Genomic DNA, 16,061 nt, shown 5'->3' on the forward strand with positions numbered 1-16,061 from the left:
CCAGGGTGGCTGGCTTAATGTAACAGCTGTCAGAAGGGCTGGTTGTGATTCCACTGTTAACTCTGCACACTGATGTTTCTGGCACTGGAGGTGCTTCCATGAGCCAATTCAGTTCACTGAGCTGGCAGAAAACTAACAGAACAAAAAACCACTGTGGCAATGATGAGCTCAGCCATCTTCTCTGGCTGCATCTGCTGCATGCATGTGAGACTATTGCAATGATGTGCCAAAACCAGATATTTTGAGACAAAGGAGCACTGGACACTTATTCTCTTAAGAAACTCATTTTGTGCACGCTGAACTGACTTTGCTGGGCCCGTGTGCTACTAGTCCACCAAAAGGATGTGGGACAGTCAATGATCCTCTACAGCTTTCCCCTTATCTATTTTAACATTTTTTGTGATTTAGAACAATCTCTTTCAATCTGTGCATGCCTAGCACAAGAGGATCCCATCTCTGATGGGAGGGTTTTGCACATCACGACAAACAGCAGCAGCCAAAGCCCTGCCCTCCACTGAAAAGCCCCATCTCTACGTAAAAGTGGTCACTCCTACTTCACTGCTGGATGAAGAAATTTTCTTTCTCCCACATGAGATAAGCAGCAGGATCTGTGCGAGTCACACTTCCTGCAAGACAAAGCAGCAGCAGGTAAGGCCAGTGTGTGCTCCTTAGAAGGAAGTGTCTAACACTCCCTTGGTCACGCACTGGAAACAACCACAACCACCCTAAAGGGTGGGGGAGAGAGAGTGCTGTGAGGCAGCACAAGGAGATAACAGAGAAAACCAAGAAATACATGGATTCGTTATGTTATTCAGGCTTGAGTTCCCAGAAAAGATTTTTTTTTCCAGTCTCAGGCAGCATGAAACATCCTTCAGATGACAGTAGCATTTCTAATACCCTACGGCATCACTCCCAGCACTTGGGGAGAATTGGCAGAGTGAGTCCTGTCTGCTTGCAGCCCCTCACTTCTGCAAGGCACCTCTCACCCCTCAGCTGCTGCGCTGCAGGTCCCATCTGACCATAAGGGAACTGGGTCATTCATTTGGTTTTACAGAAAACAGTAAATTCATGGAAAAATGCATGAAGCTATTCAAATCCCCAAATAATTCTGGCAGTAAAAAGTCTGAGGGTTACAAACTCCCAACTCTTTCGAAGCAGCCATTTTAAACTTAACTTGATGGTTTTAGTTGACAAGATTACTTGGACATAATATATTACCAGTTGAACAAAGGCAAAATCTGGAGTTAAATCTTTTCTTCCTCATTTGCCATCTCTTAAAGAGGGGATGCCTGCCCTTTCTTACTTAATTTTCAGTTTGTCCACCAAACTGCACATCTGCTCTCCCTGTCTCAGCCAGGAGGCTGAGGAGCCCAGGAAGACCAACCAGGCCATGACTTTCACAGGGCTGGGCCAGCTCTAGTTTTTATCAGCTCTACACCACTGGGGAAAGGAGTTATTAACTGCCTTCTGACCTTACTGAGGAGGCGTCAAAGCCAACTTTCCCCTGCTGAACCTGGCAGATCTTCCAGTAGCACAAACAGGCAAAGGTTTGTTCATCCTGTGGTTACACCAGTTCATACCACCCATAGCTGATGACTCTGATCACATTTACGGGTGCAGAGCAAGGCAGTTCATTACAGACCCATTCCAAGCAGACAGGAGATAAAACCTATCCAGATGTCTTTTGCAATAACTGGGTGTCCCAGAGAATTCCGTATCAAGGCTCCCCAGGATCGAGCAGCTCTGCTCAAACAACCCCATCCCGCTCACTCAGAACTTTGTCTCCTCTGGGGGGTTCTAACAAGATCTGCACTTCTGCTGCAAATTGGTGTGAAGAAGTAATTAGATCTCATTTCCTAGCTACTGTTTATTTCCACAAATTAAAAAAAAAGTGGAAGTTAATATCTTTGAGTTCTCTTCCACTTTGCCAAATCTGGCTGAAATCTGCATGTGGGCAGCAATGACACAGGATGTATTTTTTTGCAAACCAGACTCAAAAGGACAGCGGGTAGGTGTTTCTACTGATGCACCTACAAAGGCAACTGAAAGAAGTGATGGAAAGCCATAGCAAGCATCAGTCCCTGCTCCCAACAGTCTTCCCAAAAACTTACACCGAGAGATAGAAGTCATACCTCTTGGCTCCCAAACCACTATTGAACTATTAGGCCCTACTGTCCCTGACCTCTGGATGAAAAGCATTTCTAGGTAAAAGCAAGGATACTGCTAAGTCTTCCTACGTTAAAATGAGGAAGGCCGCTCAAGGTCCTTGTCACAACTGTGAGTTACTGCAGAATTACTTCAGCCACGATGGTACAATTCCAATGACAGGCTGGCATAAAAGCTAAATAACCTGTGATCAAACCTGTGATGCTCCCAAAAGATATCCTGAAGCTTGATTTAAAAAAAAAGAAAGAGGGGAAAAAAAAAAAAAAAAAAAAAAAAAAAAAGAAGTGCTCTACTCCTTTCTGTAGTTATTTTTAATCTAGGGTGGACTGTGTCATCCTGGAACTGAGTCAAATGAAAATGAGAGATTTAAAGCACTTCACTCTCCCCCTGCTGCCCCTCTGCTCTGCATCAGTCATCACTTCTTGGTTTGTAAACGCTTAGTGGGATTTGCACAGGGCCAGGCAAATCAGGCTCCTCCATTTACTGCTATACAACAAATGTATTCCGGTAACAGGCTGTTCTCCTGCCAATGCCTTCTGTTTTCCAACTCATTTCATTTTCTTTAGTGACTGTCTCTCAGACAAGTGGATAACCAGAGCCTTGGGTTGACTCCATGTGGATTCTGCCCCTCAGCAGTGCCAGTTATTTCTTTGTAGAAATCCTGCTCATGTAGGAAGCAGGTACAAAAAAATCTCTCCTCACCATGCCGGACCCAGTTTATTTGCTTCTGTTTCCGCTCCCTTTTCACCATCAGTCAGCTCACAAAGCACTGACTGCTGCTCTGCCCGGGGTTCTCCCCGGCTGCCTCCCCTGCCTTTCCTGCCAGGCTCTCCCAAGCCGATAGCCAAGGAAACCTGCCCACACCTATGCAGGCTGGGGCTGTGCCTTTGTTTTGGGCAGTGACGTGCGCTTGGGGTGGAGGCCACCATTGTTTCAGCTCCCTGATTCCACAAAGGAGCGTTAATAATTTCTTACAACTGCAGTAAATTAAAGGTGGCAGTTACACCCAACCTATAACATTATACATCATTGTTTCTCCTGTTACCTGTTAAAAAGGGGGGTTCTTCCTTTTGCCGTGGGAAGGTGGCTGAGGTGGCAATGTCACCTAGGCAGAAGCCACTAACTTAACAGGATTTCTGTCAAACACATGGACCATACTGACACAGACAGGGTCACCCTGCCCTCAGCCAGGCATAAGACCTCCGAGGACCGTTTGGATCAGAAATCAGAGCTGGGGTCCTTCTCTCACATGCCATCGTGTCTCCCCTCATAAGGAAGGGATGCAGTGGATAACGCAGCTGCCATCTGTGGTTTTCCAGCAAAGCAGTTTGACAGTGCCTACAGAAAAATACAACTGTGCTGTGGAAAGCAGATGCTTTTTCACAAAAATAAAACGAGTCTCATTTAGCCCATGAAAGGTATTTCTTGCAGAGAAGTTGCACAAGAGCCAGTCTGAAATCCTCTAATTTGTCTCAAGAGGTACCCAGCTCTTCAGGTGTTCTCTGACTTGAAGAGTGCAATCACACACCAACCCTTGGCTTCTTCAAGCATCATAGAAGAATAAAAAACAGTAGGAAACATCCCCACCCACCCCCCACCTTGCATAGCATGAAGGTTACATACAAGAACTAAAACGTTACAGCCAGAAGCCTTATTTTGCAGAAGATAACCTCATTTTTCATATTCAGTGCAACATTAAATCCGTCCTCCCAAAACTCAGCTGTGCCAAGGCTTGTGAGCATAGAGTGAAATTATCTCCAACAGAAAAGTTACACTGCCCCAGAACAAAATGAGGAGTAGTGGAAAACACAAACAAAATTACACAAGTGGTGAAAAGTAAAAGAAGGTCGTTTAGACATATCCCACCTTGATATGTAATGCTTCAGTAACCAGGGTGAGGAAATGGGTTTTCCTTTTAAGCAAGGGTGGGCCAGATCCTTGGCTGGAATAAATCAGTGCTGCCCTGCTGAAATCAATGGATTGTTGCTGATTCACAGCAGCTGAGGGTCTGGCATGTGGTTTTCTCCTGACAGTATCACAGTTTTTTAATTCTAAATTAACATCATGTGGAGATGTTGTTTTGATACAATATTGTTAAATACCAAATATACCAAAACTGAGCTGAACTAAAATTAACCTAAAATGAGAGACAGTAAAGGGATGCCTCTCTACTGTAATGTGGACTCAGAGGCTAGAAAGAATCACAGGACAATTTGATGAAATCCCTTGAAGCATTCTTACTAATTAGTCTCCTTATTCTGGAATGAGGCCATTGGTGGTGTGAAGGTTTCGGGGTTTAACACGTTTCCTCATGCTCACTAAGAGCTCGGCATAACTCCTGAAGTCAAAAGCACCAAGGATGTAAAGAACAGCTAGATGACCTGGCATGAAAGGTGACTTTAACAGTGATTCTCTCTCACTAGCCCCCAACAGCACAGGTGGCCAAGAGGGGCCTGTGGGCACGCTAGGCTTGAAGCCAGTGAGTCCTGCAGAGCACCCAACTGCCAACTGAACTGCTGCAACCAGCTGAGAGAAACTAAAGGATATTCTTCAGCTGCAGAGGCAGAAGCAGCACCCTGGGAACCCCATGAGCATCACAGCAAACAGGCAGGGGAGAGGCACACCCCATTGCAACCGCTTGTGCAATTCTGTCTAATTTATTCACACGGTGGACGTGAGCAGGACTATTGCAGCCATGCACCAAGCAGGGAGTGATGGCCTTCACACAGAGCACCCCCAGGCACTCTCCTCCTTCCCTCCTCCTAGATCTGTCCTCCCCGCTATGGCAGTGACCTAGCTATCAGCCTTGCCCTGTCTGGCCAAAGCCCAATTCCCCCGATCCCAAGCAACCAGACCTCCAGCAAGCGCCCAGCCTCTTTCAGGATCAGCAAGGACAATGCCAATTCACTCCTGGAGTGGGTGGCAGTCTTTACTATGTTTCAGGCCTGAGAAATCTCACCAGTGCACCCAGAACCACAGGGCTCCTTCCTAATTACACAGCAGAGCACCGCATGATTCATGTCAGCAGCTCCCCGGCCCCCTCACCTCAATCCTTGCTGGTGTGACACAACAAATCCGAGTGGAAGTGATTAGCAGGTTGCAACCGCAGCCGCCTGCTCCCCAGCACTATTAACAAATAAGGCGCCATGAATGAGCTGTCGGATGGCAGTCAGAGGCCTGTTGAATCATGCTCTTCTGCATTGCAACATCGGAAGTTGCACTTTAAAACCTATTGCCTGGGTTGCTCTCAGATTTCCCAATGAAGGCTGGAGGAGGATGGAGAACCCAGGCTGAGAACATTATCTATTCATTTTTAAATTCCCAGGGGAGGTTCAAAAATTAGAACTAGCTCTGGGGCCTTTTGTTTTTGTTTTTCCCTTCCCTCCTCTCTTTCCTTTTGGTCTGATTAACTTTGGCGACTGCTTGCACAATTTTATCAGGTTGGGCCTGATGAATCATTCATCTTCAGTGAGAGATTGCAGGCCAGGCAGGGTTTGTGTTTCAGTAACCAAAACCGGAAAAAAAACCCACCAAACCCACCAAGAGAGAGGGAATGGGGGCAGGGAAAAAGAAACAGTGGGCCAACAGCACTCATGGACAGCTTTCTGATGTCTGGTCTCAGACAACTAGCAGCACATTCATTTGTAAGACTGCCAGACCTCCTAGGAAACCTAAAAGGCTGCTGTTATTTATAAAGCTAGATGTAGCTATTCTGCGTACAAGACTAGCTCATTATATTTATAGGTACCTGTGCCATTCACCCACTTCAGGGCTTTCGTTCCCATAAATCTACAAGTCTTGCAGGATCTGCCTTCAAAAACTAAGATACCTCTCCTTTCTGAGCAGGCCCATTTGGAAGCATCTATCACTGCTGCAGGGCTCAGCGGCACGTACATGTAAATATGTACCTGAAAGCCCCACATTTCTGTCAACGCACAGGAAGCCACATTCAAGAATTTGTCTTCCACGTGGAGAGCACCAGATTTTGCATTTCATTTGTGAAAAGTTCCCAGTAAATCTTAACCACAAAGGTTTGATTTAAAGATGGTTTAAAACTGTCAGCTGGCTTCAGGAGAGAAGATATACAAGTCAGTCCAATCAATTCTGGCAGACTGGACTCCCAGCCACCCTTAAGAAGAAAAAGCAAAATAAAATCAACCCTCCTAGGTTTTATGCCTGAACTTCAAACAATCTGTGTATAAATCCAACTCAGAGCTTGGCTGGTCAGACACGAAGAGTTTTGCAAACACAGTCCTTTAGCAAAGCTGAGGATGTGGGCAAGCAAAGGCAGCTCCCTACAAATCGCAGCAGGGACAGGAAAAGAGATTTAGCCTTTCCAGTTTGTAGGTGTTAACATACAAATACAAGAGAGCTTTTCTATTTTGGAGGTGAAAGACTTATTTCTCAACAAAAAAAGTAAAAATGGCACATACAGCTCTTACCTCCTACAGATAAAACAGGCAAGATTTCACTGCTGACACCAAATGGGCTCACTCCTGTCAACCAGAAGCCTTGCCCAAATGCGGATACAGGAATTGAGGCAAACTGCTGCTTCCAGTTGCCCATATGTTAGCAGACATTCAAGCAGAACCATGCTCCACCAGTCTCAATCCCAGCTTTCTTAGGGGCTTCAATTCGTGCCATGATTTTGGGCACTGGTTACCAATTGCTGAATCAGATCTAAAACCTCATGCAGCTGCCCAGGGCTGGCTCCCTCAAGCAGCCACACAATCATGGAGAGAAGCATTCTGGCTCACTCCAATTTACAATAGTGGGCAGGTCTTGAGAGAAGTCTCAAAGAGCCCCCTCAGAGGCTAAAACTTTCACAATCCAAGGGCAAATAACATTTTTCCTGCTTAATCTCTTGGAAGGATTCCCTCTCAGTCATGAATTAAAAGTCACCCTGAGAAAAATATTTCCCCTTTTACAATGTATTCCAGGGACTGGTTATTTAACTATTTGATGTATCATAAATTCAAACCCTTTAAAAAAAACAAAACTGAAGGAAAAAGAAAGAGGTTCCCACTGCTTAGAGCATACCCAATCTAAAGAAGAGACAACAGTCCAAAGCTGAGAGGGACAGAGGCTGAAGATCTGTGGGGCTAGATCTGGAAGCAGGAGCTTTCATGTCTTAGCTTGAGTGTCTGATCCTGGGCTGTACTAGTGTGAGGTGTCTCTGTATACAAAGAGGTAGCCACAAAAATTTTAACCAAAATTTACATTTCTCTATTAAAAGTCATCATCTACATAACACAGCATTTACTAACAAATAATAAACTCAAAAGATTCCCAACCAGTTCTACTAGGAACCTAAACAATGCAGCTTTGGGTTAAGGGTGTGAGAGAGATGAAGCAAAGCTGACTCAAGCTGCTTCCAGTGGCTAAGCTGAGTAAAATGCAATAAATACAGAGCAAACCCAATTTTTCCCTTGCTGTTGCACACAATGTTTGTAAGCAATTACACTGGCTGCGGCAGTTTAACATGCAGGAGAATAGTCAAGATACTTCGTGCGTTATTTACATATCTAGTTATGAAAGTTCAGGCCATGAACTGAAAAGGAAGCTGGATTTTTAAAATAATTTTGTGTCTTAAGACATCAGTTAAATGGGAGACAGATAAATACATTTAGGCTTTTTTCTCTATGGTCTTCCATCTCACACATTCCTTTGCTGCTCTGCTAGAATTAACAGTAGCTCACAGTTCACTCCTGTATGATGCATCATAGATTTTCATGATGAATCCATGTTCTCTGGTAGGTTAAGGCCACAATCAGTTGACCTTGGAGGAATGAAATGCCACCATGTGTGCTAGGACAATGAAAAGGCAACAGCCCCTCTAGGAAAGGATGAAGAAAATATCCATGCAGAGGTTATTTTGTTAACCTAACCTGACCATCTCTCAGGTGCCTTAGAGGATACCTGAGGGCTTCTCTAGCAAAAGACAGGGCCATGCTGTAGGGCTCAGCTGACTGGTAACAAGATGGGTACTGTGCACCCACAATCCAGAGCTCAGATTTAGTTGAGGTAAGTAGTGGCCTACAGCCACCATTAGCTGAAGGCTGATCAGTGACCTGACAGTCATAGTTCAGCTCCTAGAAGACAGCCATACCTTCCCCATCTCAGCAGGAAATCAAGCCTGGCAGCTAACCAGCCCCCTCCATCTAAAAGGTACTTCCCCTCAGTATGAACATCCATGATCTACATTGATACAATGTGTGGGTAGCTTCACTGGGTCTGTGCTCAGGGGACACAAGATCCTTAGGATGCCTGACCTCTAGGTATTCCCTGACCTTCTGCTCACATGCTTTTAGGGAGTTGGAGACCAGGCTACAGGAAACACCCAACATCTAGTGTCTCTGTAGGTCACCTCCCCATCTCCAGATCTTCTCTGGTGTCCCCAAAAGGTCAACTCCCTGTCTCCAAAGCAAGCACAGATTTTCCAAGAATCCTCTTTCAAGGGGAAACCTTCTTCTCTCCCCCCTACCCCCATCCTTGAACACTAAACAGCCTCTAGAGTCTGCTAATATGGATGTATCAGGGTTCGCTTTGCAGGAGAACTTTTAACATCCTCACCAGGACACCTTATTTTTCAGTTCTGAAGTGCTACACGAAGAGACATCCAAAAAAAAAAAAAGTTGACTTCCTAACTTCTGACCAACACTGAGCTCTGATGAAGGTAAAACTAAAGCACCAGAAACAAACCCTTCCATTTCTGGAGTCTTGGGAAGAGAGAGGAAAGAGACAGACCTTGAAGGAGGAGGCGGCTCAGATACCACCTTCTCTCTCTCTGTATGGCCTTGTCAGGGTCCCAGCAACAGAGCTGAGCAGTGGATGATAGAGACAGCAGCTCTCCAAGCTGTTGTTGGAACATCCCACAGAGTCTGAAAGCAGCATTTACAATGCTGTTTTGCAACTGGGAGAAGAATCACAGTATAATCCAGTAATCAAGGAAAGCAGTCGGACTGATAGAACATTTTTTAATCCATAATAAATAATAGTTTCCTAAACTTTATTGCGGTCACAAAGTCAGAACAAAATTTGATAAAAAATACAATTATTGTGCACAGAAAATTTTGAAAAATGTCACTAAATCCTCAGGGGAAAACCAATGAGTGGCTTTTTAATGAAAAACTAGCTTACAGATTGCTGATTTCTGAAAGCAGCCTGGTAAATGTTTTTGTTTTCCAATAAGTAAAATAAATACTGGAACAGACCCACAGTCCTTTCCCTTCCACTGCTCCAAACCTCTCCATTTTTCGAAGTTGAATAAAGGATGCCTGCCTCTGATTTTAAACCCAGGAACTGGTTCCCCAATGTACTAGGAGCTGAGGTGGGTAGGGTAGTGGAGGAAGGCCAGGAGACCCTGATGTACACTGGGGATTGCAATGAACGGACAACAAGAAGCAGAACCTGCTTCTGACAAACTAGATTGGGAAAGTGCCTGGAGATGGAGCTTATCATGCCACAACTTGAACCTCCCCAAGCAATTCACACACCCATGTCTCTACATGAAAGCAATGAGATGGGAAGGAAGCACAGTTAAGGTTTGGTGCTGCTCAAGCCCCATGCAATTACAGGCAAGAGTAAACATCTTATTCAAGGATGAGCAATCGTCCCTCAAGGGAAAACCTTGGGGCTTCTAGCCCTCCCAAGAAGGTCACAAATGGGTACAGGAAACAAGAGGAGACTTGCATAAAGGGAAGGAGCTAAACCTCACTGCCCATGAGTGAGGAACTGAACAGACAGGTCCGTGTGCTCCAGCACTGGGCACAGATTTCAGAACAAACGCATGGGAAGCTGTGGTGTTACTGAACCTTTTGTTTCTGAAGCTCCAAGAGCATTACGTAGTGTTTCTTCCCAATACAGCAATTGCCATAAAATCTCCAGCTTGGCAGAAGCACCGAATTTAGTGCTCTTGACAAAAGTCTTTCCTCCGTGGCAGGAAGAGAGGGCATCGTGAAGTTGGCACCAGAGCTGCTGTTCTGGATGCAGGGGATCCTGAAATTGTACCCAAACTCGGTGTCAATCCTCCTGTAACACACCTACATGCCCATCACACAAGCTTCAACATCTCCAAATCAAGCCATAGCTTGAAATAGTCTTCAAAACTATTTTTTACATTCAGTACCATCTGCTTAGTACAGCCAAGTTTAGAGCCTTTCTGAATGCCATTTCTCTTTCATTAAGGCCCAACAAGGCATGAGCTGTACAGCACCTGACCCAAGAAATTCACACTCTAAAGACTTACTTACTGGTAGCTATTGAGAGTGCTTCTGCAGAGCTGTGGTGGCTCCCAGGAGACAAGTATATGCACTTCTCTGTAGTCACTCACATCCCTGCCACTGTCCCATGTGACTGGGCAACTCGGCAGGCTCAGAAGTCTTTCCTCCATAGAGGAAGAGGGAATATCATGAAGTTGGCAGCAGAGCTGTTCCTCACAGATGCAGTGAATCCTGAAAATATACCAAATCTCTGGTCAATCCTCCCTTAACACACCTACATGCCCATCACACAAGCTTCAACAGACACCTCAAGAACCAAGACAGGTAACATATGTCAGCACACAACATCTAGGTACCAAGGGCCTGAGGAAAAGCCCATTGAACTCCTTCAGCAGGCTCAGGAGGGGACAACTGACAGCTCATTTGTTGCCCTAAGTACTTGTTTCTCAGATGCTGGGGCTGGTCCAGTTGATGCTAGCTCATTAATCTCCCTGAAAAAACCAAAACCATCTGGCTGCACAGTAACTACTCTTCCTGCCTGGGCTCAGAAGCCCACATGGCAGATCGTGGAGAGGCCATATCAAATGAGCAAGTATGGTAACAACATACTCTTTGCTGCTGTCACACAGCCCAAGTAACTGCTTGGGAAGTCCAGGCAGCCACCCAGCCTGCAGACATTTCCTTCCTTTGCTCAGTGTCTTGCTGCACAGAGAGACCTCCCTTGCCCAAACATGCAGCTGGCAACAAGGAGCCTAACAGCCATGGTGGTCTGGGCCAGACCGGGGGTTCTTTGGCTAGGAAGCCAGAGCAGGCCCTTTCCAGCACACCCCTCTGGCTGCAGCCTGCAGGCCAGCAAGCTTATGCAGCTCTGGTCAAAAAGAGCAGGGCTGACAGCACTGAGGTGGACAGGGGCAGCCCAGCTGCCTCCCAGCCCACCTACTCATGCTGATCCTTGTCTGAGTGCCGACTTCTCTTCCTCTGCTGGTTTCCTGACCTCTTGGGGAGAAGGAAGAGGGAGTTTCCTGCTCTGCAGAGCCACAGTTTGACAGAAGCATCTGCAGCCTTCACGGCCCTGGGATGGCCGTCATGAGTCCTTGGCTCTGGCTCCTGCATGATCGTATCACGTACAATCCCCAAGCCAAGGTGCAGCCCTAGAATCAGGCTCACAGGAATGATAGATAATTACCAGTAATCACTCCAGCTGCTCCCTGCTCTCCCACCACTGCTATGGGCAGAGGCAGGAAAAACAGTGGAGGAAATAAGCCTGTCCTGGGAATGCCCCAGCTAAATTGAATCAGCAGCAAGTTTTGGAGGATGTTCAGACTAGCGGCCACTGAGGGGCCTTCAGAAATGCTACTGCGTCCCTTATGTTGCTGGATATATCCACACATACAAAGGCTTTACATATTGGTCATATAAACAACATTTCAGAGCAGTAATGAGACAATCAAGCCAATGGTTCATTAATAACATGGCATTCAGTGTAAGCTTTTCCTTCACCAACAAAAGCACAGCCCATTACCAAGGCAGGCTCAGAGTTGTTCTTTATTGATTTTTTTTCATCACTAATGATGACAAAACCAAAGTGAGGGTTCTAAGTAACCAGCACATGTAAATTTCAAAAATTCCCTGAAGGAACCACAAATTATACTCCACAAAAATCTGGTAGGATAAGCAGAGCTATAATTCAGGGGCCACACGCTTTCTCCAGCAGCACCATGCAGGCAGCCCATGCCAGCTGCCTGGACAACCTTGTCATGGACAGCTTGCAAAGGACTTCCCCAAAAATGGGTCTTTGTACAGGGCTCATGTCACAGTCTGACTGGGAAGAGAGAAATGAAGAGCCTGCCACAAGCTTCCTCCCATACCTCCTCCTGTTTAGGGGAGCTGGACCTTTCCCTTCAGTTTCCACCAAATGGCAGAGTTAAATTCAGCTCAAGGTAGGTAGAAACAGGCAGAGCTTTATTTCAAACATGCTTCAGCTGCTCAATGCAGTACAACTGCAAGGATGGGAGGAAAGGAGGAAAAAAAAGGCTTTGTAGTTAATTATGAGTACGCTAACACGGTAAGGAATAAGGCAGTGAGGATGGCAGAGGTAATTACTCTATGAGCTGTATTTCCCTTTTGGACAGGAGATAATGAGACATCCTTTGCTACGCAGAAGAATCTCCTAGCAGAGCAAAGGCAAAGGCTCGCAAAGGGTGAGCAGGTTGGAGCTGCAGAAACCCTCTGCCCCTTACCAGTGCTGGCCAACAGGGCCAAGCTTTCTTAGCAGTGGGAGGACAGAAAAAATGAACTGACTCTTGAGAAAGTAGTTCTCCCTTCTCTTTGGGCACTACCCAGCCACTTCTCAGGATCCCCGACCTGCGCAGCTGCCCCACAGATGTGACAGATGTGTCCTGCTTGGCAGGACCTTCGGCCCAGGGAGTGATGCAGAGGGGACAAGCACACTCTGCGGCACTTGTTGAAGCCTGGGCAGGCAGAAACGAACTGCTTGTGTTGGGAATCCCCAGCAGACCCCAGGGAAATGCACAGAATTGCACAAAGCTGTTTGGAAAGAGCCGCAGCAAAGCAGCCTGCAGCCCAGCGCAGATTATCCTAAATCCCTTGGCTTCAGTGAGCCAGGGACTGCTCCATACCTGTCCCCTCTGAGAGAGGGCTGCTTTTCAGTACTCAGCCCCCCCAGGAGCACTTACAAGTGCCGCAGCCTTGCAAGGCCTGCAGAGTACTCGGCCCATGGAAGAGGTTCAGCGTGGGAACATTAAACTATACCCCCAAAACTACGTGAGTGAAATCATCACGGTTGCGTCAGCCAGCAAGGATGGAGAAGCCTCCTTTCGCAGAGAGCCACAGACAGAAAGCATTGCTGGTGTGTTGCCTTGCAGGTCCCAGTTAGTCCTGGAGCTGGCAGGGCAGCAGGATGGAGTTTCCTCTTGTTTGTTTACGTCTTGAGTCCATCCCAGTACCTCTTCCCCAAGAGCTCCTTTGCTGATCAAGCAAAGTTTCGGCTAATGAGACTATTTTTAGCACCAATTGCTAGGAGAAGCTGAACCTTTTAACAAAGCCTCCTCAACACTGTAACGAGCACATTATTGCTGAGGGGAAAGAAAAAAGCTGGGGGTGGGCCTGTATCTAGGTCAGCATCAATCTCTCTATGTCACCTATAGCCTTGTTTTATGGGAAGCGTGCGGATAATAAATGGCGATTATGGAAAGCAGAGGGGAAGAGGCAATCCTGAGAAATTTATAGATAGGAGAGAAATGACGTTAATAGGAGGTAATACAGAGCTGCAAAACTGTTATAAAAAAGGCATTAGAAGAGCTCCGTAATTGGGGTTATTAGACACAACTACACCAGGCTTTTTTTTTTTCCTTTTTGGGTGCATGTCACTGTGATGGATGTCACTTTCGATAGTGATAATAACAGTAAAATATCCATGTTAAAGCTAAGTACATTAACTTTTATATTGGTGTAATTTACTGCATTATGAATTCCCATCATTCAGGAGTGAAAGACAAAATGCTCTTCCTTACGATGTCGATAACCATGCATACACTTTACAGGAAGAAGTGTTTCTTTAAATATCCATTATATGTTAAATAATTCTTTTAACTTTCTATTACTTTTTTCAGGAGAGACGAGAAGCAGGAGAAAGGGGTAAGCTCTTCATATTGCTAACATACATCATCAGCTGGATTTGCCATTGCTCTGTATCTGGTGAAGTCATTCACAGCTGCTTTTCTGGCCACATATATAAGAGATTAGTTTGCTATGCAGGAAGGGGCAGAATAGACTGGACAGTAGCTACTATTTTTTAAAAACTACACATGCATCAGTATGATATTGAAGGTACCATTAAGTGTCATTCACTTGCCAAAAGAAAAAAAAAAAGATTCTCCAGTAAGGAATTTGCTGTGCTGATTTACAGTGTGGTTCGATAATGGGAAGCTGAAGTCCCCATCCCTCAAAGTTGAAACGATGCTGTACCTGCTACAGCATTACAGCAACGTGCACTTTAGATGCTTAAAGTTATAAATGGAACACGTCAATCCTCAACTTGTTTCTATCCGTTCTCCATTGCAGAAGCTAAACAGCTGCTAAAGGAACAAACTTGGTCATTCCCAGGCTGTAAGTAGAAATCATAGTGGTATCGACAACTCAAGTGCTAGGTCACAAGGAAGCAGGGAGGAAGCTGGCCCATGGCAGAGCCTTTGGCTCCAGCAACTCTCACGCTGCCTCCTCAAGCACCTCAGTGCCCTTGGGCAAGTTGCTCCTTTGACTACTCTTTCCAAGAAGTGAACGCCTCTGGCTAAGCACCGTGATTGTACAGGGACAAGCACAAAGAGGCCTTGAGGGACTGCAGCAACAATCCTTCCTGCTGCAAGATAAACTAGTTTTGAGATGGCGCAGAGCGCTAAAGCAGACCAAACTACCCATATCAAGAGCAAAAGCACTCTTCAAGAATCTACTTCAAAATTGCATAGAAAATTACTTCATACTACTGTGACTTCACAACCAGGGCCAGCATCCAGGGGCTGAGCTATAGCAAGTTTTAATACTATCCAAAAATTGCAAAAGGAGGAAAATTTTCTTCTTCCTGCAAGTCGGACCGTATATGCACTACAACGCAAGCATCGCTATTTAGATGAGCTCCTGCCTTCACACAGTCACTCCCAGTCTCTCTTAGCCAAGAGCCCATGTCCGTAACAGCAAGGAGACCCAACAGCTCCCTCCAACCACTGTATTCCCCAGACGTAGGGCACTGAACATGAAGATAGTTCTGCTCGTATTCAGTTTTGTTTGCGAAATCAATCAGTTCAGTTGCCTCCAAAAGGCAGACCTTCCCACCAGCTCTCACAGCGTGAACACAAAAAACCCACACAGGGTTGTGTGTAGCACAAGGAACAGGCACTGAGAAATGCAATCAGCTCCCCCAAGCTGCACTTTCAAATTGCAAATTACAGAATAGCTTCAATGTTAAGAAAGGATTAAAGGACTCTGATTTGTTTCCAAAACAAAACACTGCAGTGTGGCATTGCTGAATGCCCTCCCACCCAAATGGAATTTGACACTTCATTCAAGCCCAAACATTTTTCTTCCATGTGTTCAGCTGATTAATTGAGGATTCAACTGTTTGTGCCCTACTATGTGCTGGTTTGGGGTCGGTGTTTTTTTCCTTGTAACAATAACTGCATTTGACCAAAATGACTCTTGCCTACACACATAAAAAAAGGCTTTAGCTGGTACCTCAGAACTGAGGCAAGGCAAACAGGGGGATTCTCTCCTTCCTTCACCTCTGAGCTAGATGAGCTCACACCTATGGAAGACCCTGACTTTATTCTTGTTCCTCACTTTGAGCCAGACTCTGCTCTCCCCACCTCTGCACAGACGGCACTGTGGCCTCTCTAAAAGGTAGAGAGGTCTCTTCTTGCTGGCTTCACTGGTGTTATCCACCCTAGCTCTGCAGTACTGGACCCAAGATATCTAAAGATACCTGCCATCTCCCTGCCTTCTACTGATTCTTTCACAATGGTTAGTCTGCTGAGAAAATATTTACTTTGCATTTGAGAAAAGGTCATTGACTGGTGGTGTAAACCACTCCCCCCAAAACAGCAGGAATGGGAGTCAGATCTTAAAAGAGAAAATCAGCCTGGAGTCTTTTTCCTCCTCCCC

General features: G+C 45.8%; 1 protein-coding gene across 1 annotated transcript in view; it reads right to left on the reverse strand.

Annotated features, from left to right (window-relative positions):
* Window positions 1-16,061, reverse strand: part of LOC142603124 (uncharacterized) — a 342,240-nt gene that overhangs the window by 294,664 nt on the left and 31,515 nt on the right. Inside the window, exons 4-5 of the mRNA XM_075761903.1 lie at window positions 8,914-9,047; window positions 555-626 (exon numbers count right to left, since the gene is read on the reverse strand). Coding sequence (XP_075618018.1) covers window positions 556-626; window positions 8,914-9,047 — 205 coding nt within the window. The 3' untranslated portion in view covers window position 555. The remainder of the gene's footprint in view (window positions 1-554; window positions 627-8,913; window positions 9,048-16,061) is intronic.

The sequence above is a fragment of the Balearica regulorum genome, chromosome 10, assembly GCF_011004875.1.
Source record: "Balearica regulorum gibbericeps isolate bBalReg1 chromosome 10, bBalReg1.pri, whole genome shotgun sequence".
Taxonomy (NCBI): Eukaryota; Metazoa; Chordata; class Aves; order Gruiformes; family Gruidae; genus Balearica; species Balearica regulorum.